The sequence below is a fragment of the Lynx rufus genome, unplaced genomic scaffold (genome assembly GCF_022079265.1).
Source record: "Lynx rufus isolate CCGP_SWC_20201006 ecotype Redwood Valley unplaced genomic scaffold, mLynRuf1.p SCAF_24, whole genome shotgun sequence".
Lineage (NCBI taxonomy): Eukaryota > Metazoa > Chordata > Mammalia > Carnivora > Felidae > Lynx > Lynx rufus.
The window spans coordinates 13,063,267-13,087,332 of NW_025814839.1; the positions used below are offsets into that span (position 1 = coordinate 13,063,267).

The 24,066-nt window shown below is 55.1% G+C and overlaps 1 protein-coding gene across 6 annotated transcripts in view; it reads left to right on the forward strand.

Annotated features, from left to right (window-relative positions):
- The window catches only part of UBE3B (ubiquitin protein ligase E3B), a 53,219-nt gene extending 37,117 nt beyond the window's left edge, over window positions 1–16,102 (forward strand). For all 6 annotated transcript variants that reach the window (XM_047087972.1, XM_047087971.1, XM_047087975.1 and 3 more), the window contains 9 exons: window positions 1,546–1,722; window positions 1,850–1,960; window positions 4,406–4,543; window positions 4,819–4,884; window positions 6,790–6,848; window positions 9,226–9,408; window positions 9,902–10,013; window positions 12,863–12,955; window positions 13,893–16,102. In XM_047087972.1, the coding sequence (XP_046943928.1) occupies window positions 1,546–1,722; window positions 1,850–1,960; window positions 4,406–4,543; window positions 4,819–4,884; window positions 6,790–6,848; window positions 9,226–9,408; window positions 9,902–10,013; window positions 12,863–12,955; window positions 13,893–14,084 (1,131 nt within the window). In that variant the 3' untranslated portion in view covers window positions 14,085–16,102. The remainder of the gene's footprint in view (window positions 1–1,545; window positions 1,723–1,849; window positions 1,961–4,405; window positions 4,544–4,818; window positions 4,885–6,789; window positions 6,849–9,225; window positions 9,409–9,901; window positions 10,014–12,862; window positions 12,956–13,892) is intronic.
- Window positions 16,103–24,066: the final 7,964 nt, after the last annotated feature.

The window sequence follows — 24,066 nt, forward strand, 5'->3', positions numbered from 1 at the left end:
AAGCAAGAAGATGTTGGAATTCTCCACCCATCCCCGACTCTGTGCCAAGATGGTGATCTCAAATGGAGACACGTGGTTTAAAGGCTGCCGCTGGCGCTGCACAGTGACTTCTGTTTCCCGCTTCTTTCCATCTAACTTCATGGTTTTCAGACTTCCACATGCATACAGGATACTCCACTGGCCTATGCACCCGAAACCGTGGTCCTCTGCCTTCCAAAGACCCTCAGAGGTAGTTATTACTGGCTCACTAACTTGGGACCCTCACCCCAGAATAAGATCGGGAGCCACCATGGGACAATCCTTTGCATCACGAGAGGAACGTGATCAGCAGGAAGGTGGCAAGAGTTTCCCAAAGCAGGTCTTACTGTTCTGGCCTCGTGTGCTTTGTGACAAGGGACCAGACTGGCAGACAGGTGGATGCCATAGAGATGATCTGTCTCGTGTTAGCAGAACGTCTCACGGCACTGCAGTCATGCCTGAGAGGGAGACCCGTGGGGCGGCCTCCGTAGGGATATTGCAGTTGATTTGCACCTTCTGCGACAGGATCTAAAGAGCTCACTTTCTCCCCTATGACGGCTTCTCCCTCATGACGGGGCGGCTCATGTTGGATCAGAAGACTCCTCCCTGGGCGCTGTCCTGTTCAGCACTATTTCTGACAGTCACTGCTCTGAAACACCTGAGCCGCCGACTTATCAGCGCCCACGTGCGAGGAACCTAGGAGACCTTGGCAGATTAGAATCAAGAGACAGACTAAACAAGATGATTACAAGAACTCTAAAGTCGTGTCCTCGGGTACTAGATGGCTGCATGCCTCGAGGGCTGGCTGCAGGCTTCTCCTCCCCCCTGCCCCTGCCTCTGGGCCCAGCATCACTCATTCCTGCACCCTTGACTCACTCCTGCACCCTTGTCCCCTCCTTCCAGCTGCTGTGCCATCAACAACGATATTTCTGAGAAAGCCAGTCATGTCTCCCCTCGCCTGGACTCTTCTCTGGCTCCCTAGTGCCCTCAGGCACTAAATTCCTCAGACTGACTCACCAGGCCTTTCCTGATCTGGGGAAGATTCCAGGAGTTGAGCAGTGGGGGGGGTACTTACTTTTCTCACCTTCTGGTGATCTATGAGTCTCACTGACTGATTTTTACCGTGAGCTAAATAAGCTACTCTTTGCATTAAAATAGAGGGTAGGATCTTGTCCCAGTTTCTTCCATCCTTTGTGCGGATGGGATGGGATGGCCGGGATGGGATGGCCAAGAGCTTGTCGACTCACCTTGCCTGGTTTCCCTGTCTTGGTGCTCTGCATCGTCCCAGAGGCAGCCTCCCCTTGCCACACAGCAGTGGCGTCACATCCCCAAAATGAGTTTTCCTTTTAACAGGCTCTTGTACAAGCAGGTGAGAACTGCTCATCCCCCTGCCCCGCACCCTGCGTCCTAACTGTTTAGGAATTATGCCGGGAAGGATTCACACGGGAGCAGGAGCCTTGGGGAGGCAGCCCTGAGTTACGCAGAAGTCCTCTCGCTCCTGATGGGCTGCAATTCTGCTCTCGGCAGGATGGCTACGAGCAGCTCCGGCAGCTGTCCCAGCACGCCATGAAGGGCGTGATCCGTGTGAAGTTCGTCAATGACCTCGGGGTGGACGAGGCCGGCATTGACCAGGATGGTGTTTTCAAGGAGTTCCTGGAGGAAATCATCAAGAGGGTGTTCGACCCGGCACTCAATCTGTTCAAGGTATTTAAGGGGAGCGGGAGCGGGGCTGACAGCAGTCAGGTTCTCGGTGACAAATGAGAAGCGAAGGGCTGGGCTTGCTCTTTACAAGGCATTTAACCTCCCTGCCTCTCTCCGTTCTTCCTCACAGACAACCAGCGGGGACGAGAGGCTGTACCCTTCACCCACGTCCTACATTCATGAGAACTATCTACAGCTCTTCGAGTTTGTGGGCAAGATGCTGGGGAAGGCTGTGTATGAGGTAGGCATGTTCAGGAGCATCACCCTGGAAGGGAAAATGAGACGTTAGAAGCCCCGTGGACTTCGTGCGCGTTTTGGTGACCGGGCCCGGCCACGTAAAGGACCTGTCGTTAGGATGGAGTCCAGGAAAGAGGACAGGACCCGAGATTACTGGACAGAAACACTTGGTGCTTTCTGCACGTCATGTCATTTCATCCTCTCGCCAGTGCTGCGGTGTGGCTGCTGCTGTCCCATTTACCTGCAGGTGACAGAACTGAGGCTTTGAGACGCTTGACCAGAGTCTCAGTGGTAGTTAATCCGTAGAATCCAACTTCAAACCCAGGTTGGCCTGGTCCCTCCTGGTCCCCAGGAGGGCAGCATTTTGTGGGGTGTGATAGTTGTTAACGGCTTTTTTTAAATTTAAATCTTTTGTTATTGGAGTGAGTGCTTCAGAGCCAGCCACGGGGTCAGAGCCAGCCGCAGGGGTCCGGGTGTTGCCAACAGAAGGCAAAGAAGGCAGGGCCTTCCAGAGCCTCAGCTCCTGGTTGAGACGGGTCTTCCCTGGCCAGCTGTGTGACCGCACCTGCAAGTTGCTGTTATTTCCCCTTTTTTTTTCTTTTTTCTTTTTTTTTTTTTTAGAGAGGGAGTAGGAGCAGGGGAGAGGGGAAAAGAGAAAGAGAGAGGGAGAGAGAGAGAGAATATCTTAGGCTCCACGCTCGATTCAGGGCTCAACCCCATGACCCTGGGATCATGACTTGAGCCGATATCAAGAGTCAAACGCTCAACCGACTGAGCCACCCAGGTGCCCCTGCCTTTATTTCTCTAGGCCCTTGTTCGCGTCAGAAAAAGTAGGGATGACAAAAGCTACGTTATCGACTTGCTGTAGATGGTAAATGAGCTAATACAGGTAAAACACCTGTGGTGCCTGGCTCCTCGGTCTCATGGGGTCAGGGTGGTGTGGACTTGTGCAGACTCCAGGTGAGGCCCACGCAGCTCCTGGTCCCTGTCCGCCATGAGCCAAGCCAGGTGGCACTTGGGTCCCGCCCTTAGGGTCCTGCTCCCCAGGCAGGAAGTAAAGCTGCCGTGGGAGCTCGTGGGCTGCCGCTCTCGTGGCCTTCACGGTGGGCTCCAGAGATGCCTGAGCAGCTCTCCCCTCTCACCCCGTCACAGACCCCAGGGAAGCCAGGCTGCCCTCCGAAGCAGAGCCGGGGGCTGGGGCAGATGGAGGGAGAGAGGCCCTGTGGCCGAGCATACTTATTCTCTGCGTAAATGGCCTCCGTCCACGGCCTCGCTCCCTGGCCGTGGTGCGGTTAGGTGCTCTGTGTGCGTCCCTGCCCAAGCTCCCTCGGGCTGCCTCCTGCCCTGGGCTGGTTGGGGGTCCTGGGCTCCTTTTCTGTGCTTCTGTTCCCACCATTTCTCAGGTGATTCCCATGTAAAGAAGAAATCCCATGAGGATGTACTTGGCCATATGCCATGTTTCTCCTCTAAACACGAGGTGCCAGAAGAGTTGGGCCCGCTGAGAAGCGTGCCTTCGTCATCCTGGGAATGTGCTCCCTGTTCCCTGGACCCAGTGTCTGTCTCCTCCCCCAGCAGTAACAGCACAGGGGGAAATTAGGACATGCTGGGTCTGTGTGAGGGGCAGTGTGTTAACTCACGTTAACTCACTCGGCCCTCTGAGTCAGGCCATCATTGACTCTGAGCCCTGCCCCTTTTAAATCTCTGTGATCCAGCGTCTTCTCTCCACCTAGAATAATCTGTCCGTTTTCCTCAGCGTAATGCATGTTTCCTTGCTGTATCCCCACCTCCTATTTTCCTCCTCCGGTGCCTTCCCCATTTCAAGCGCAAACCTGCTTAGAGCCCTCCTGGGGCTCCCTGCTGCCCTCGGGATAGAGTCCAGACTCCAGGAAGCTCCAGAGACCTCTCCTGATCTGGCCCTGCCTCCTCTCTGGCCTCACCCCTCTCCTTTCCTCCCCCGAACACTGTGCTGTGGCCAGAGAGCTCTGTGTCCCCTTCCTAGAACACACCTGTGGGCCTTGTGCTCCTTAGGTCTAGCTTAGATAGGTCTTTCTCCTGGAGGCTTCCCCTGCCCTGCCTCCAGGTGAGAGCCTGTGCTCCCCGTTCCTTTCCAGCCTGCTCATTTAATCCTTAAAATGGCGAGGCTATGCTGGGCCCCATTTACAGATGAGAGAGCTGATGTCCTCACGGCCAGGCAGCTGGGCAGCTGGGATTTGATCCCGAGGCTCTGCAGCTCCAAAGCCTGTGCCCTTACCTGCTGTGCTGTGACGTCCCCCAGAGGCACTTGATCCAGGTGGCGGGAGGTACTGGTCTCCACCGGGGAAGTTTAGGCAGCGTCTAGAGATCTCACTGGTGCCCTTGGAGCCCCTCTGCAGCCCAGGCCAGCCCGACGAGATCACCGAGATGGAATCCTGCGGGGCAGACAGGCAAGCTTCTGTCTTTCCTCTCACAGGGAATTGTGGTGGACGTGCCCTTCGCCTCCTTCTTCCTGAGCCAGCTGCTCGGGCACCACCACAGTGTCTTCTATAGCTCCGTGGACGAGCTTCCTTCACTGGACTCAGAGTTCTACAAAAACCTCACTTCTATTAAGGTCAGTGTGGCACGGCAGAAGGCCTGGCTGCAGGCCAGTGCAAACGCAGTGAAGTGAAGGCCTCGGGGCTCTCGGGTGGTGGAAGGCAGTTTCCTACTGTGGGACAGGGGCTTTTCTGCGGCCACCACAGGCCCCCGCGTCCCCTTCTGGCGCTTCTACCCCCTTCCTCGCGGTGAGGAGCCTTTCCCTTTGCTTCAGTAGGAGGGGAAGTATTAAGACCTTCGAGGACCTAGCCCTCCTGGATCCCAACACTTGCCCCTTCTCTGTTGCATTAGCGTTACGAAGGGGACATCGCTGACCTGGGCCTGACTCTGTCGTACGATGAGGACGTCATGGGTCAGGTAGGTCGGCCTCTAGGGCTGAGCAATTCTTCGCCACCCTCCACCGGCTTCCTGAGACCTTTCCAACACTTAGTGTTTCCCCCAGGAGGAGGTCCACAAACCACAGCTGTCTGTCCTCGTCCCCGGCTCCCTCCCCATCCCCCTTCTCCCTCCTAGCCAGCAAGGAGGGCTCTCCCTTTTCCGATCCCAGTTGACCTGGCCTTTGCCTGCCTGGCCCTCGGAGAGCTCCCCACGGAGACCCTGCTTTGCTTAGCTCGCACTCTGGGCCTTTCCTGATGGAAGCTCTAATTCCCCGTTGGTAACATTGCTTTTTGTTACCATGGTGAGGATTAGCTGTCACACACAGTCTTGTGACTTGAAGAGGGGAAGAAGCCACCCGAGAGGAAGTGCCTCGGACAGAATCCAGTCCTTGCTCGTGCTCGTCATAAAGAGCAGGGCAGGAAGAAAAGACCCTTGAAACTGCACCAGCAGAGGAGTTTGCTCCCAGAGTTTTCCTTTCGGCTTTTCCCCTCAGCGCCTTCAGCGCCCTCTAGTTACATCCCAGTGGACACCTGCGTGAGCCTAGACCAGGAGCTTCGTGGTGCTGAGCTGGCTTCTTGGAGCCATACCTGCATCACCTCAGGGAGGTCACTCAGTCTCCCCAAGCCCCACTTCCCTTATCTCACAAAAGTGCGTTCTTGAACGTGAGTCCTGGCTGGGACCAGCGTCACTCGGTAAACACCTGCAGGCCCCACCCTCCGAAGAGCCTCCCCCACCACCACCCCCAGCACACTGGCCTGTGAGGGAGAAACCTAGTGAGCTGTGCTGACCTCTGCCCTCCCCAGCTCGCTGGGTCTCAGAACTCTTCCAGGGGGAGAGAGAGCCATTCTCCAAGTGGTAGCCCACAGACGTGGTGTTCCATGGAGCCCCTTCTGGGAAACACCAGGCTGAGTGATTGCCAGAGGCCCTTCAGCTTTAAAATCCTCTGGTTGCCCCGAGGTGTTGGCAGCAGTGGGACTAGGGGTCCACGGTTGTTCCTTTCTTCATCATTAGAGACCTAGGGTATTATGCTAATAGAATTTGTTAAAATCAGCTTTCAAATCATGCGTTCTTTGATTTTTAAGTGACCCCAGAAGTTCTTGAGGTTGAGGAAAACAATTGATTCTATGGATTTCAAATCTGTAATCAGATTTTGAACATTCCTCCTGACAGTTTTTCTCCTGATGGTAAAAATAATGCAAACTGCAAACCACAAATTCAGCTATAATACGAGCACAAAAATGGAAACGAAACCACCTCTGATGCCAGTGCCAGGAGAGCACCACTGTTAATGTGTGGTCTGTGCTTTTCTAGACTTTTCTCCCTGAGCCCATATGTAATTTTTAAAGTTTCATTAAGTAATCTCTACACCCAACGTGACTCGAACTCACAACCCTGAGATCAAGAGTCGCATGGTCTTCCGATGGAGCCAGCCAGGCACCTCTATAATTTTTTTTTTTTTTGTAGAAATGACACCACACCATGCGTGTTGTCATATAACCTTTTTTCCTCCCTTCTCAACAAATACACGTTTTCCTCATATTTTTTAATAGCTGCATGACATTCCGGGGTATGGCTGTACCAACATATATTTAACCATCCTCTGTGCTCATAAATGCTAACACGGTCCCCTCCACGACATCTTGAAGCCTTACTACAAATGTTTGAACGAGGATCAGATGAGAAGACACTTTTCCATATTGATCATGTAGGGTCCGCTTGTTGAGACTGAAGCCCTGGCTTTTTGCGAAGATGATTGCCCCCAGACATGCTCCACCTCGAGTCTGTCATTATTAGAGATATTGACGTCGGGCCCTTTCGTCTTCAGAGAGCTTTATTTCCCCGTTAGAATTCTCTCGAGTCATTGCTCCCCGTCTTCTCCCCCAGCTCGTTTGCCATGAACTGACTCCTGGAGGGAAGACCACGCCAGTTACGAATGCAAATAAGTGAGTATAGCAATTAGATTTTTAAAGTCACCACTTGAAAAGACTTCATTCTGGCTTTCTGGGCTCACTTGGAGAATTTATTAAGATAAATCGAAGTAGAAAGAGGCCATAAATATCATCATGGAATTTACTGGTTACAGTTCAGAGGCCAAAATTGCGTTAAATTCGATTTGCAAAATAAGAATTGACAATTTATTTTTTGCAGTAGCACATCTAAGGTCAGAGGCACCCCGGCCACGGTGTTCCTAGGAATTTAATGACGGCTCGAGATGCAGACAAATGGATTCTGAGCCACTCAGGCACGTAGTCCTGAACCCAGAGGGCATGGAGGCGGAAAGACACCTTGGAGGGGCAGATCATTTTGGAATGATAGCATGTGGCAGTTGTATAAAACGCTGTTCTTGAGAAGACACGGTGATGAATTCAAATGCCACAGACAGGTCCTTAGACGCGGGGAGACTCTGAGGCCCGGCAGCTATTGTCACAGATAACAGGCTTTTAGAAATCTATCATAAATGTCAACCTTCTTGGTCCCTGGAAGCAAAACTCCTCAATGCACTGTCTCCACCCGCACTATTCTCCCCTAATTAAAACAGTAGAACCTGGCATGAGGAGTAGATATTGGCCCTTTTGTCAATCTATCAATCTTCTGCCGCCAGGCTCAGTGGAGCCTCTGAACTGTTAATCTGAGCATCACTCTCCTACTGACAAGTGAGAGCTCAGTCCCACCTGGTGAGTCATTTGGATCAGATGCACATCACAGCCCAGTGTTCCGAGCAGTGTGGCCCTCCTGGGTCAGGTGGTTGGGTCATTCCGCATGCTTGGCGAGCTTTTATTTAGAAGAGCAGACCTGATACCATCATGATCGAAAGACCCCAGTTTTGACTCCTGGCCACGGGGCATCAGTTGGACAACTGAGCAAAGAACAGGGAGCTGAGGCTGGGAGGCACTGCCTGAGGGTGTCCGAGAGCAGGGGCGGGTCGTGTGCCTGCCTGCCGTGGGCCTGTAACCGCCCCTTCTGAGGGCTTTGCGTGAAGCAATGCCACGCAACAGACCTTTGAGGATGTGTGGCTCAAAGGGAAGCTTTGATCAGTGGGAGCAGCGAGCATCACCACTGTCAGATGTGTGACGTGTCACACAGAGCCCGCCACCCTCAGATCGGCCGCGTTTGGCCAGGCATCGCGGCACAGAGGTGAGGGTGGGAGCGGCATGTAGCACAGCCGGGGGCAGTGGGTCGGTGCGGCCTGTGTTGGAGTGAGGTCCCTGTCCTGCCTGGAGACCCGTGTGGGATGCCGCTTCACAAACGCTTACACGTTCTTAGCATCCAAGCTCAGTATAAGGGCTGGGGGTTCGGTCCTACGGACGGTCTTAAGAGGTCTGGAAATGCCAATGCTGCCCCCCTCAGGGGTGATGTTTGATCTTGCACTTTCTGGGGGTCGGGGAGGTAAAATGGGAAAGTCCCCCACAGTCCCTCCCTTTTGGTAAAATGGAACGTCAGCAACCAGCTTCAGAGAGTCCATGAGTGGCGATAATGGGAAAAGTCATACGTGAGTATACTGATGTGTGGTCTGCTACTGGTTTAAATAGTCCTATTTTCAAGGTCAGTAACTCAAATCTGAGCGTCGTGGGGTAAAATTTTTATTGGGACTGTGCTAATTTGGGCTTTTGAGAGTTGCACCTGGGCTGGCCTCAGGTTCTTTCATCTCTGAGGAAATGGTTTGCTAAGAAATCCGCGATGGTAGCAAGCCCGGATTTAACCTGTTCGAAAGAGTTGCACGGTATATGGTGTTGCAGATGAGGTCACCGTGCTCATGAAAACAGACCCCGAAGACCATCTGCTCGGAACCGGTGTTAGTGCTCTGGCTTCCCCATCGAACCCGTCAGCCAGCCGCATTTAGTTACAACTATCTGCAGGATTACCTCTTCATGGCTGAGAGCCTTGGTCTGGATTAGCAAGGCTTTGACCGAGGTTCCATCATGAAACCACGTTTCCTATGCTTTAAAGCTTATTGGAGGACTGAATTATATCTTATATCAGTGAAATTAAATAGAAGCCCGAAAAGCACCCTTTGTACTGAGAAGGGTCCTCTCCTCACCTGGAGAATGTCTCACTTCTATTCTCGGTAGAGTGGGGTGTCGCCCGATCGTCACCCACTGGGTTTGGGGGAGGAATGAGTGAGATCGTGCCCTTGAACGCACGGTGCATACACAGTGGCACCACCACCATCATCGTCCTCATGATCGTTCTGGTGAGACGCCCTGGTGCCGTTTGTGTTTTTGCGAAATGGTCCAGAAATGACTGGACTCCTCTTTCGTTCCGTTGGTAACAGCCCGCCCTGGCCTTTTCATTCCTGTCGTTTTCTCTTGTTTGCAACAGGATTAGCTACATCCATCTGATGGCCCACTTTCGAATGCACACTCAGATCAAAAACCAGACAGCTGCCCTCATTAGCGGGTTCCGTTCCATTATCAAGCCCGAGTGGATCCGGATGTTCTCGACCCCCGAGCTACAGCGTCTCATCTCCGGTGACAATGCTGAGATTGACCTGGAAGATTTAAAGTAAGGAGCGAGAAAGAGGGGGGAGAGGTGAAATCTTAGGCCTCCCGGAAAGCAAGCTCTGCTCCCTTGCTGGGCTCCCATCGGAGAGCTGTTTCTGCAGCCCACCTCCAAGTGTACTGCTCCCTGATTAAGGGTGAATCGCCCTGGAATAAAAGCTCAGCCACTTGTCTGTCTGGGGACCCAAGAAGTCGAAGTGGAGACTGAGCAAGTCTCAGGGACCGCCCGCTGGGCTCTCCAGGGCTCGGAAAATGGGATTGCAGGATCTCCTGTCGGCTCCTGCTCCGGAGCCGCAGGCCTGGCTCTTAAGCTCCCTGCCCACTTAGCTTCCAGGGACATGGGTTACGAAGGCATGAGCTTCCAGCCTTCCAAGAAGTCAGTAGTCGCCCGGGCCTACCCGGGTTTGCTGTGTCATTTGGCTAAATCCCATCCCTGCCTGTGTCTGTGAGCACCCGTGGGAGTGTGTGTCTGAGCCCATTGTCTGCGTTGTTTTCAGGAAGCACACGGTGTACTACGGTGGGTTTCACGGAAGTCACAGGGTCATCATCTGGCTCTGGGATATTCTGGCCTCTGACTTCACACCTGACGAGAGAGCCATGTTTCTGAAGGTATTTTATATGTTGCCTTTACGCACATTCGTAGATACTCTCCTAAACCTAGAGGCCACTTGATACAGTAATTTACACTGGAAAAAAATAAAATTACCAAGAGGACCTCATTTTATCGGCATATCCTCTCCCGGAGGCCGGCCTCCTTGGTAAGTCAAGCAGTAACAAGACAGGCCCAAGGCGAGGCTGAGTTGGGTGGGCCCGGGACCCGCTGCCTACTCCTCTGCAGAAACAGGCCTGCCTGGGCCTGAGCTGGCTGGGCTCAGCACTCCGTCTTCCCCTTCATTGGCGCTGGCCTCGCATGTATCTTCTTTCTTCCTTATAGAAGCAAACGGTGTTGATTACCTTAAGATACAGACAAGCAAACTTTTTTCTTTTAAGTTTTTTTTAAAAAGTAACCTCTACACCCAATGTGGGGCTCAAACTTATAACCCCAAGATCAAGAGTCACACGCTCCACTGACTGAGCCAGCCAGGCACCCACCAGATGAGCAGACTTTTTAACAGTCTCCATCCCTGCTCTCCAGGGACTGCCTCTGTGTACCCTTTTTCTCAGTAGTGTGAAACATACAGTGTCACACACACAATGTCCTGATAAAACACATGTGACTGAGGGGCGCTCGGGTGACTCAGTCAGTTGGGCATCTGACTCTTGATGTCGGCTCAGGTCATGATCTCACAGTTCGTGGTATCGAGCCCCGCACTGGGCTCGGTACTGAGCGCGGAGCCTGCTTGGGATGCGCTCCCTCCCTCTCTCTCTGCCCCCTCCCCGGTTCGCACACGCCCTCTCTCTCAAAATAAAAAACAACATATTTTTTAAGAAACACATATGGTTGAGTAGGCTGGTAGTGACATATATTTTTGCAGAGTGGCTGACATTAACCAGTTCCCTTATATTGGTGTCTCTGAAGTTGTAAATGTTCAAAGCGTTCCCTCAGGGCCACCGTGTTTCCTGTTACTGACGTCGGCAAAGTGTGTTATAGGACACTGGATGGTATTTACACTTGTCTGTGTATGTGTTGTGTACCTGTGTATCTTATAAAAATGGAATCGTCACTTTGTTATCTGGTCTTCTATTTGATGTTTTGTCACTAACATTTTGCCATATTCTGGGGATAAATTTAAGTGCCTTAAAATATTTTCCTTCGGACGTTTGGGTTTCTCGAATGGTCTCAAGTGACCCCAGTCATTGAAGCAGCATGAACAGTATCACCACCAATTGAAATGGCAGCGGGTTTTCTTCCTCCTTGGTTTGTCGTTGTGAGGAGAGTTCATTCCCATCAAGGAGGCCCTTCTCACAGATGCAGAAATGCCCTGGTTATCCCTGCAGGTTTTGAGGGACTTGGGGTAGGCAGGTGGACCTAATTCCAAAAGTTGATTCTCAAGAGAATCAATTCAGTTTTTCCGACAGCGCCTCCTGTAGGCAAAACACTCTGCCGACCCATAAAACCTCTTGCCCTGCCTCTCCCGGAAAGGAAGAGGGCCAGTGTCTCATAACCGTGTGCAGCCACTGTCCCACATGGCGGGCCTGTGTGTCTCTGGATAGCCTGTCGCCAGACCTGCCGTTCCTGCTCCTGTGCCCTCCCTTTTCTGCACACGGGCCCCAGAGCTGGGTGGTACTGTACTACACAAGCGTCATAGCACAGGAGTGGACATGACTCTGCCTTCTCTAGACGTCACGCCAGCAGATGGCAGCTCCCTGGGCCACCTCCCCGCCCCCACCCCCTTCCTCCTCCTCCTGCCCCAGGGGGTGAAGGCACCACTCCCTCCATTGAGCAGCCCTGGCCTGCAGCAGGTCTGAGCAACCCGAATTGGAATATGCACAGACTCTCCTGGGTCTGTCTCCTCCTCCTTAACACAGAGCAAATCCCACAAGCTTCCGTGGAGTGATTAGACGAGACCGGGCTCCCAGAGCCCTCAGACATCGGCTTGCCGTGGCATTTGGAAGCACAGCCTGGTGTTGTAAGTAGCAGGTCCGTACCTGCCCTGGAGAAGGGAGCGCATTTTTAGCTGATGTTGAACTTTAGAAAGCAAATCGTTTCTTAGGACTTCCCTGGGCAGGTTTATCCCTTGGATTTCCGGGTCACTCCGATTCCTCTGTCCAGACGTGAGCTAGCCCGTTGGGGGAAATAACATGGGTGCGGCCACGTGGAAGATGCAAGGAATCCCGAGAGTCTGGCAAGGGAGCAGGGCTGATTGCCCGTAGGCCCCATCTCAGGTCTTGGTCTGCCCCTCAGCCTTGCTGGCCCTTGAGGCCTGGTTTTTGTCCACATGCTGAGAGCAGATTCATCTGTCAGAGACCACTCACAGAGACTGCTCTGTAAACCAGCAGGCCGGGAGCTCGGGTGAGCACACCCACATACCCTTGCCTGCGTGGCTAGGAAGCCGAGCAGGAAGCCAGGTGCAGGGGGAGCAGGGCCCCCTCTCCTGTGCCACGCTTGGTGGGCACCACGGTCTCACTGTCCCCAGTGCTCCCATTGCATGGTGCCTGTCTGAGCGATGGTCACCGTGCCAGACCCACTGGGGATCAGTCCCGTGTGGGGAGTTTGTGTTGTTCCTGAACTCTTGAGCTGCACATTCTCCACCCAGTGATGGGGTTGATGCCCACAAAGTCACACCCACTGGTGTGGTCTTCAGGGGTTTTAACCTTCGAGAGCAGCACCCTTAAGAGAGATGTGAGATGTGTTCCGGCCCTTGGACCGAATGCACTCTCTGTCACCATCCTGGCAGCTGCACGGCAGTTAATGGGACCGTGACCGGAGAAGGCAGAAAAGTGAAGCTCGCCTGTAAGGGGCCTGTTTTGAGGGAGCAAGGGCCCCACTCTGTCCCCCAACCTGCCTTGTGTTGCAGTTTGTGACCAGCTGCTCCAGGCCCCCGCTCCTGGGATTCGCCTACCTCAAGCCTCCTTTTTCCATCCGCTGTGTTGAAGTGTCAGACGATCAGGTACCGCTGCCGGGGGTGGTGGGGGGACAGTCGGCCCCTCTTGGTTGTTGTCGGCTCTGCCCACCGGCTGGAGCCTCCACCCAGTCTGTGTCCGCACGGCGGGCAGCGCGGCTCCTCGGAGCCCCGTGAGAAGGTTCCACGGCCCTCTGGCCGGGAGAGCGGTCCGGCACCCAGAGGGTACCCTCAGATCCGGGCTGCTCTGGGGCCTGAGCTCTCCTTACTCCCTTGGGAGAAAGTACCCGGGAGCGGTTTTGGCAGCTGCCGGCCCGACCAGGGCTCCGGGTGTGAGGGGCGGTGGGAGAGAGGGGTAGGGACGCCGGCTGAGGAGTGGGCGGCACAAGCCCGAATGCCGGCCGTGCACATCCAGCACGTCGCTTCGTCTCCTCGTCTGTGCGGGAGAATGGATGCCTTCGGGTCATCGTGCTGTGTGGAAGGGGCCCTCGAAGAGTCGCCAGTGAAAGGGTCTCAGCCCTCCCCTCACCACCCGCGAAACCCAGTGGCCCCTGCACGTGGCTGCCTTCAGGATGGTGCGGTCTGGGCTCCATGTCCCTCGTGAAACACTAGCCGACCCTCAGTCCCCTTACTTAAGGAGGCTGCCCCACTTACGGTCCTCCGTAGGCCGCCACGCTGGCAGTAGGAATCGTTCAGCCGCATTAGGCATGATTTTGTACCTCGAGTATTCTTACAGTATTCTGGCTCTTTGAAAACCGCTAGCCAGGAGTTAAGCGGAAAGCCCTGTCTCTGAGCGCGTACTTAACACAGGAGTCCTTGTGCAGGACCGAGCCGCGGGGGCCGCCGTGCACTCAGCGCTCGGGGCCAGTCATGCCGCGATTGGGGGCTGGCCTCGGGCAGCAGCGTGCGCGCTCGCCGGCCCGCCGTCGTGCTCCGCCCCTGGCGCCGGGCGCCTCCCGCCCAAGGCTGTGGTGTGTGCTTGCAGGACACCGGGGACACCCTCGGCAGTGTCCTCCGGGGCTTCTTCACCATCCGCAAGCGGGAGCCAGGCGGCCGCCTGCCCACATCCTCCACCTGCTTCAACCTGCTCAAGCTGCCCAACTACAGCAGGAAGAGCGTGCTCCGCGAGAAGCTGCGCTATGCCGTCAGCATGAACACGGGCTTCGAGCTTTCCTAGCTCCCGCGCCCGCCCCCACCCTGGCCAACTCCTGGCGTCCCGGGCCCTTCGGCTCCGGGGGTAGTGGCGCCCTGGGAAAGTGACCACAAGCCAGGTGACCTCTCGCTCTCTATAGCCATGAGATTCCCCTGTGGCCTCAACAACTTGGGACGCACGTGACAACTCCATAGCATTCCCTAGGTGACACTGATGGGAAGGGTGTTGAGAATAAACCTCCAAGTTCCGCCAGCGCTGCTCCTTTTCTCCTACTTTCCGGGGGCCTGTGACGCAGAAGGCCTTCTTCTGATGGTTTGGTTTCTCGGTGAGTCTTTTCTTTCCCTAACTCTGAGCTGCGTATGAACAAGTCCCAAGAACTCCCAGGGTCCAGAGTGTTTTTCATGACACGGGCCCGAGTGCGCAAAGCCCACTACAGGTGAGACGCTCTCCTTCCGTTTCCGAAAACTCTTTACTCAGGTAAGGCCTCGCCAAGCCTCTATGCACTCGACAAAGTCTCTGCCCCTCCGGGCCACAGCAGCCTCTCTCCAGACCGCCAGGCTCACCTGCTGCCCAGGGAAGCAGCGGTGCCCGCCAGGGAGGCCGTGGAGCCCAGGAAGTTCAGGGCGCTGCCCCCACCTCGAAACCACGCATTCCACACAGCGGCAGTGCCCCTTCCCCTGTCTCGCCTCAGATGCTGTGCACACTCAGCAGGCTGAGTGGCCGGGAGGCTTCCACTGGCTTGACCCCATCTTGTGCACTCACTTTGGCATCTGGCTTTGGGGGAAAAAAAACCCTTGGCCCTTAAGAGCAACTCTGTTTCCAGAAGGCTCTGGCTGTTCCCCCAAACCTGCTGATTCCTAAGAGGGCGGCTGCCTTCTCCCCGCTGGTGTGCCCTACTTGTTGTCTAGTAAGGAACAAGCACTAGCCAAGTTACCCAGCCTGTCCGGGCAGTGACTTTCCACCATTGATGATAAAGTTGCAAAACAAACAAACAAAAAAACCTTGGATCTTATCGCTCATCCATCTTCAACGCAGGGAACCGGGAGCCCTTTCCCTGATGGAGGCTCAAAGGGCTGAGGAAACTCTGAGTTGGGGTTTGGGGTTTTGTTTTTTTTACTTCATTTTCTCTTCCAACCCGTTATGCCCCCTCCCCCCGCCCTCATTCCCACCCCTTGTCCTGAGAACTTTAGTCTAGATCCAGGGACTTGAGACGGAGGCCGTGTCTGTGGCCTGTGTTGACAGCCATCCACCCTCACCCACCCCGTCAAGCTCCTTACGCATCCCTACCACCAAGGTAGAAGCCGGGAGTGCCTGGACCCTCCTCTGCTCTGTGGAGCCGGCTGAGGGCTGACAGCTCTCTTCCAAGCAGCAGAGCACCTTCCGGCATGCTGGTGGCAAAGCGGGCAAGACCTGTCTCCATGGCCTCCATCAGAGGGTCACAGCTGGGTACCACGTCCTGCTCGGGTTCGACCCTGGCTCTGTTAGAGCCCCTGCACTTCTGGAGAACAGAGTTTTCCTTTGATGGAAAGACGGCAAGGAATCTAAAGACAGACAGGAATTTGTTATTTAAGATTTGTTAGTAACCTCTAGATCTATGGATTTGCCACTTTAAATAACCCGACTCTCCTAAAGCTCTCCTCGGAATGCGTGCAGGTGCACTGAGCAGGTTTGTACGTTTATGCTGCGGCCCAGATTGTCCACCTGCACAAAGACGTGTGATTCCCCCTCAGCTTTTATTACCTGAGAATCCGCCAGCGTGGGACTGGGGAGAGAGTGGTTTCCAAGCACCAACGTCAACTTTATTTGTTCTTTTGATGAGGAGGGGTAGTTTGTGATTTCGTTTAAATTCTCTTCAACAGCTGGAAATATTGCACTATCTAAAACCCTGCATCTGTACGTTTATGGCTGGTGTTCGTGGACACCTCGATGGCTCTTGATGGCTCTAAAAAGTTGTGGCATTTTTTTGTCATTGTTGTTTCATAGATAACCTAGAGATTAAAACGTGATCAAAGGCTTTATTAAATTTGTACTTCAGCACATGATGGCTGTGTTCTGCTTTTTATCTGAAGGAGCGCTTTTCGACCACGTGTGTGGATAGCTCACGATGGGGCGCCTGGAGCTTAAAGGGCACGTGGGCTCCTGCAGCGGAAAGAAGGTACAAAGGAAAATGTAACAGACTCCCCAGTCTCACCCACTAAGCAGAGTCAGTAGCGGCTGACAGTGTCCTGTTTGCTTCCACTTCTGTTTTGAGAAGTAGCACACTTCAGGTAAAGCGAAGGTCGTCTTCAGCACCGCCCGGGCCCTTGCCCTCTCACCCACCTCCCAGAGGCAGCCATCGCCCTGGAGTATGTGTCTTACACACAAATGGATAGAAGCGATAGATGTATGTCCGTTGAAAACAATCCACATAAATTCACGAGCGTGTGAGGGCAAACTTTACAGCTACGTCTGGGTCCATTCAGCTTTGCCCCCACGCTGAGGATCATCCTTGCAGGATATACAGCCATGTCCCATTCTGTTCAGCCCAGATTTATACTCTGCAGGAAACCCATGTCAAACCTGCCTGTTTTTCCGTGGTGCCTCCAGCCTCCTGTGAGTTCTCCCTGCCTGGAGCAGGGAGCCCTTGGAGGGTCTGAGCGGGAGGCTGGCCCCCTGAAATCCAGGGACTCAGGAGAGATGTCTTGAAAGCCTGGCAGCTCTTTTACAACAGTCAGAACGCCTGGGCACCCAAGAGAAATCCATGCGTGCCGGCTTTTCTCGCCTGGAGCATTTGTACCACGGGAGGGAAAAAATCCTGCCAAGCTCCCTAAACAACATCAGTAGGGTCCAGCGTGAGACACCCAGAGCCTCATTCTGTGCCAAAACATGACTTTTTTTTTTGAGAGTGTAGGAGCGGGAGAGAGGGGCAGAGGGAGAGAAAGAATCCCACGCAGGCTCCACACTCAGCAAAGAGCCTGACGTAGGGCCCGATCCCACGACCCTGGGACCACGACTTGAGCTGAAATTGAGAGTCGGCTGCTCCACCGACTGAGCCACCCAGGAGCCCTTAGATGAAGACGATTTTTTTTTTTAATTTTTTTTTTCAACATTTATTTATTTTTTGGGACAGAGAGAGACAGAGCGTGAACGGGGGAGGGGCAGAGAGAGAGGGAGACACAGAATCGGAAACAGGCTCCAGGCTCTGAGCCATCAGCCCAGAGCCCGACGCGGGTCTCGAACTCATGGACCGCGAGATCGTGACCTGGCTGAAGTCGTACGCTTAACCGACTGTGCCACCCAGGCACCCCTGAAGACGATTTTAATAACACGGCCAGAACTTGCAAGTGCCTGAGAATATTTACATGGAACGCTGGTCTCCGCAGCATTTCTGACCTAGCAGAGCCACGAGCCTATCTTTGTCCCGTTAACTTAGCAGATGTCACACTACAAAAAGTGACAGGGTCGCGAACAGACAGGTTATCTCTGAGGTTGGTTAACATGTAGATCCAGGGCTCCCTGAGGCCCCAGACTTATATCCTGGAAAGCTCGTAGGTTGATCAGAGCAGCTGCAGAACTGTGGAAAGTGGTCGGTTTGGAGCACCGTTTCGAGAAGCAGAGCGCGGGCTCGGGACCACGGAGACGCGTGCCAACCCTGACTTCCTGTTCCATCCCAGGCCGGCCTCTGCGTGCGCCTCTTCAGAGTCTCCTGTCCCCTTCTGGGAGCGCGGGGCTTAAATGAAGCAGCATGGGGCCTGCAGCCCGCTCAGTTCCTGGCACCGAGTCCGCACTCAGATGTTAGTCCTATTCCTACATTTGCCCACCTTGGCACGAGAAGGAAACGGGACTGCCGTGACTTGTCACTTAGGCCCCGACCCGACTTCCGGGAGCTTCCGCTGCCACCGACCGACACAGCAGGGAGTGAGAAATCATATGGAGAAGTCTCGTCCGCAATCTCCCTCTGGAACTTCTGCAGGAATGGGGGGCAGGTGCACTCACGGAGGCCCAGACAGGATCCAAGGGTCTCTCCAGTGTTCGGAGTCGCAAGGAAGTCGCTCACTCACTGTAATCGTCAGGAGAACTAACCTTTGTTGCAAGCACGTGCTTGAATCGCGACTTGACTCCGGAGTCCGAGCTGAGCGAGTGCACTGGACAGAGCAAGGGATTTGGAGCCTCTGGAACCGGGTTCGCATCCTGGCTCTGCTGTCCACTCGCCCTGAGGCCAGGGACAAGACCCTCGGCGTCTCCGGGCCGCGCCTCCCTCTTCCACAGAATGGGCCTAGCAGCAGCCCGCACGTAGTGTGGCCCGAAAAGCCCCAGCCTGTGCTGGGCCCTCTGTGGACAGTGATACGGTGATTCACTGCTGGTGTAACCGTCCTCGTTATTTTATTCCAGAGACCTAGTTGACGCCCTCTCTGGAGTTCTGTCTTTCACACTCCGTGTGAGGAGGCATCCATAGGTGTCAGTGGGACGTGCCGAGGGGCTTCTGCCGGGCTTCACCCTCAGCCTCCGGTTTTTGGCTCCTTTGCCCGAGCCTTCGCCGTGTCCTGAGCCTTCCGCCGGACGGGCCCGGCAGCCGCATCCCCTTCATGGCTTTCCCGGCCCTCGGCAGTTGGGTGGCCCCTGAGCCTCGGGGAGACTCAGAGACTCGGGCAGACCGGGGTCTGTGTCATTTTACAGACCCTCCGCCAAGAGAGCCAGACGGCGAGAACGCTCGGCGACCACAGGAGAGGCCCCGCAGGTGTGACCTGCTTCTCTGACCCCGGAGAAGCCTGCAGAGGAAGCCGAAAGCGTAAGTCAGACTCCAGGCTTCCCGAACACCGTGTGCCCACGAGTCACCGAGGGGGACCCGCCTGATTCAGCGGCTCTGGGGGGCCCGGGGGCCCTCGTTCCTGACCGCCTGGCGCCACACCGCAGACCGCACTCAGGAGCAAAGGTTGGAGCGCGTGCGCCATGCACCGGGGCCCGGCGTTCAGACACGTGGGGGAAGGAGACCCTGAACTTGGCATCAAACGCTGGTTCAGGTCCACTGAGTGACTCTGGGCAGGCCTCCAACTTCCTGAACCTTTTCTTCCTCAGCAGGAAAATCGCCCCGACAGTAACCCTCCCACTTACCTCATGGACAGCTCGTGGCTGCGGGGTCTTCCAGACACGGGTGCCAAGCCCAGCCCCGCTTTTCACTGGCCGCGAGAGCTTTGCCCGCCTCTCCCGGCCTCGCTCTCGTCCGCAAAACGGGAGTCGGACCTTACAAAGCCTCTCTGTGGTAATGGGACAAGTCACGCTCCGGGGTCGGAAGAGGGGTCGGGTGTTTTTAGGGAAAAGGGTGCCATCAGGGAAGTGTCCTTTATTTCCCCCCCGGAAAGAGGGTCTGCACCTCGGAGACAGGAAGGGAGGCGTTCAGGGCCGAGGCAGCAGCCAGACCAAAGGTGAGCTGGTGAGCTGCGGGAGGTGGACCGCATCACACCCGGGGCAGGAGCGGGGACGCCCTCCCACAGGTGGTGTTGGCAGGAGCTCCCGTCCCCCGGGCCCTCACCCTGAGCACGGCCCGGCGCTCAGCCTTCTGCACGATTTCTTGCCCCTCCTCCTCCCAGGGACCCTGGGCACTCGGTCCGTTCTGCGGGTGCGGATGAGGTTCAAAGAGACGCATCCCCTTGCACGAGACCACGCGGCTAGAAAGCCCCAGAGGTGGGATTCGGCCCCGGGTCCGTGTGATTACAAAGGGTCCCCTTCGACCTGCGTCGGCTTTGCCGCCACAGGGAACGGTCTGTGCTGGATATCCCACGGGTGGCGGGGGAGCCGGGAAGGGTTAGAAGTCATTGGGTGTGGTGTCGGTTGAGCGTCCGACTTCGGCTCAGGTCATGGTCTCGCGGCTCGTGAGTTCGAGCCCCGCGTCGGGCTCCGTGCTGACAGGTCGGAGCCCGGAGCCTGCTTCTGCTTCTCCCTCTCTCTCTGCCCCTGGCCCACTCGCGTTCTGTCTCTCTCTCTCAAAAATAAGTAAAACGTTAAAAAAAAAAAAAAAGTCACTGGGTGCAAACAGAGACAGGGGGCTGCAGGAGAGGGCTCCCCCAGGGAAGGCAGGGGAGCCTGAAGTTGAGGGAAAGACAGATGGGGGCGTGGGCGGGGGCGGGCGTGGCACGTGACAAATGACGCTTTGTCCTCTTAATATATCGCCTGTTCTGGGCACCGGTACCACACACCGGGCTCCACCACCCTCTCCCCACAGGGCCTGGCCCCACTGACTCCCCGGCCCGCTTGTGTCCTTCCCAGGGTCTCTGCCCAGGGAGGGGAGCATCACCCTGTGTGGGGCAAGTGAGGGTCTGCCCGGATGGCGTTGTCACCATCACCGATGATGCCAGACGGACCCAGCAGTTGGCGGGCGTCCCAGCCAGGAGGCAGCCCCCTTGGACAGACTGCCAGAGAGTTCAGGCTTGCCTCCGTTCACCCAAAAACAGGCACACAGGCTGCGCCGCGTGCCGGGGGGCACAGTCACAAGGAATGTGGACACCACCCTGCCTTGCAGACCTCACGGTCCGGTTGGGGAAGAGGCGTAACCGATCCAAGGAAGAGATGTCTGAGCACATACCGTGATCATCCGCTCCAGTGCCACACTGTTAGGATGCCCGCTTCACGGCTGGGAAAACTGAGGTTTGGAGACGGCAGGCCCCTTGTCCGAGGTCCTAGAGTCGGTCAGCAGCAGAGCCAAGATTCGAACCCTCATTTGCCACACTCCCAAGCCCTTACTAAGGTCTGAGCAGGCAGAAGAGGGGTGGGGGAGCCTTCCAGACACTGGGATCAAGACTGAGTGAAGCCACAGGGGCTGCTCTGTCCCTTATTCAGAGCCTTCTGCATCTGGTGCCCCATCTACCCTTGAGGGGACTGCTGGAAACAGAATTGCACCCGCTTTGCAGTGAAGGCCCTGCAGGTCTGTAAGGACTTGCTGAAGATCCCAGAGCTCTCGTCTCCTGAGTCCTGGCAAGACCAGGAGAGGTGGCTGTCTGCAGAACAGCACTGTCCCCGGCTACGGAGGTAAGAGGCTGAGTTGGATTGGGAGCGTACCCGAGCAAGGGTACCTGCTCTGCAGTTACCCTGCCTCCGCCTCCCCCCCAAAGCTCCCCAGGTGGAGACAGGATGTGGGCGTTGCGGCACCTCTTCCTTAGCTCATCGCTCCCATCCCTGCAAGCTGAGCCCCTCTCCTCACCAGTTGAGCCAGAGACCCAGGGGGGACAAGGTGAAGGCCCAGAACAGCCCCTTAGTGCATCTGGGACCATGATCCATTTGGGGTTGTGGCGTCTTCTCTATGGAGGCCTTGCTCTCAGCCCCCAAACCATCTTAATAATGACAGCGAACTTGCTACTGCTTCCACAGCAATGGCCAGAGTTCCTTGGTCTTCCCTCTTGGTTTCCTGTAACAGCGGCCCCTGTTGAACCAGCCGGGTGGCCTGTCCCAGCAGGTCCGTGCTGTGAAGCTGGGAAGTTGGAGACACCCACCTCCAGCCACCCTCACGAGGGGTTTCTATCAGCTAGGGTTCTCGAGCTGCAAGTGACAGAAACCGGCTCGGCCTCATGTAGACAGAAAAGGGATTTATCGGCAGGTTTTGAGGACGGGAGACGCAGAGTTGAGCCAGAGCAAGGGCCAGGGTAGTTCAGGGTCTTCGAGAGAGGCTGAGTCGAGCAGAGTCTTCAGGACTCGGCGGGAACGACTCCGCTCCGACCAGGAACCCATCTTTGTTCCGATCATGCCAGAATCTTCAGGGAAAATTCAGGGAGAGCAAAAAGACCCAGCAAGGCACCGATGTCACTCTTCCATTTATTCATTCAGTAAGTGTTCTCGGGCACCTGCCATGTGCCAAGCCCTGTTCTAACTAAGCCCTAGGATACAGCCTACTTTGAGAGAGACAGACACTAATGGGAAACCCAGAAGATCGCTTATGATGTGTTGAAAACAGGACAGAGAGCCCCACGGAGATTGTATCCCAGGGGGAAAAGTAACTCCCCAAAAGGGACTTGAGGCATGGCTGTCAAGAGAAGAGGGACCCGAACATAGCAAATATCCACGGGGGGCTTCCTGTTATTGTCAGGACTTCGAAAGCCTACGCTGGCACCCAGGGCAGTGGCAAGGATTTGGATCCTGGAATTAGACTTTGGATCTGGTCCCAGCCACTTCCTTCCCAGGACCTGGGCCAAATCACCTCATCTTTCCACACCTGCAAAGCGAGGATGATCATTCGTCCCACGTAGGGTCCCCAGGAGGTCAAATGAGGTCAGGCATGCCCCATGCCTGGCATATAATGAGCATTGAATTCACTTCCCACACCAGGTGCTTGATCGCATCCTGGGTGTGGGAGTGTGGGGATGCGTGTGTGCAAGGTGGCTCACCAAGCCAGGCCCTTGACATTGGGGGCTATGTCTGCTGACCCTCCAATGTATTGCATTACAGCTTAACGATTTTATTTATCTTTTTAAGGTAATCTGTACACCCAGCATGGGGCTCGAACTCACAACCCCGAGATCAAGAGTCATGTGCTCCAACGGACTGAGCCAGCTGGGTGCCCCACCGTTAGCTTTAACATCCTTCATTCCTTCCTCCTTCTAGTTAAGATTAAAAAAAAAAATTTTTTTTTAACATTTATTTATTTTTGGGAGACAGAGAGAGATAGAGCACAAGCAAGGGAGGAGCAGAGAGAGAGGGAGACAGAATCCAAAGCAGGCTCCAGGCTCCGAGCTGTCGGCACAGAGCCCAATGCGGGGCTCAAACTCACAGACTGCGAGATCATGACCTGAGCCAAAGTTGGATGCTCAACCAACTGAGCCACCCAGGCACCCCTTCTAGCTAGGATTTTTTAAGGTACCTTAACTACAGAACTGCCCCCTGAGTCCTCGAACCACCCTGCAAAGCACCCGGCACCAGCTGAAGAAATCCCCCTTCTAAAACACCCCGCGTTTCCCAATGGTGTGTGTGCTCTGTTGTTGCAATAGGACAGCGTGACATTGCTCAACTACAGGGGTGTTCCTAGCGGTCTTCAGTGGGAGGACATTGTAAACCAGAAACCCAAGAACACCCCCTGAAGAAAGCGTTTGCCCCGTCTCAATGCAGCACTGCGGGGAACGGGAGGAGGGGGGACGGACCTGGTGCCTAGCACCGTAGGGAGTTAACTGAGAGAAGAAACAGCTAAAGGAATGTGGCTTCTAGAAGGACAGCCCCTAGCCCTGGATCACCTGCCTGCTGGCAGGAGGAGGGGGGACGGAGATTGTGGCAGAGGTTGGGGCTGGGCTGGGGATGGGAGCTGTCACACTATTTCTCACTGGCTTTAATCTTTGCGTGCTTTGATGTGAAATGTAATTACAGATTCTGAATTACGGTGGGGGCTCATCAGGGCTGACTCATCAATTAGATTTATACGCATTCGGTTCTCGGAGATCTGTGACCCTGATGTTGTCACCTCAAAGCTCTGAGAAATCTGTCCCGCCAGCTCGTCCTCTTAGGGAACTGTGGGGTCGAGAAAGCCACTTTTGGGGCCAGCTTGGAGGGACAGTCTGTCCATGCTTGGGCAGCCCAGAGACAATACCTGCCTCTGAAGTCCCCATTCTTTAAAATCTGTGAGGGCCTTGGCCTAGGAATCCAGAAATGTCAAATACATCTTTGTTCCACTACCTCCGTCGGAAGTCATGCTAACGGATTACTAACAGCTGCCAAATCTGGACCCAGCCCAGCCTCAGGCTCCTTTTTTGTTTGTTTTTTTTAATTTTTAATGTTTTATTTTTGAGACAGAGACAGAGTATGAGTGGGGAGGGGCAGAGAGAGAGAAAGAGAGGGAGACACAGAATCGGAAGCAGGCTCCAGGCTGAGCTGTCAGCACAGAGCCCGACGCGGGGCTCGAATTTGTCAACTGCAAGATCATGACCTGAGCAGAAGTCAGACACTGAATCGACTGAGCCCCCCAGGCGCCCCTCAGGCTCCTTCTTAACACAGCCTTCCGGGCAGCCCCTCCCGACCAAATGGCATATTGGCATCTCTTTCTCACCCCTGGAAT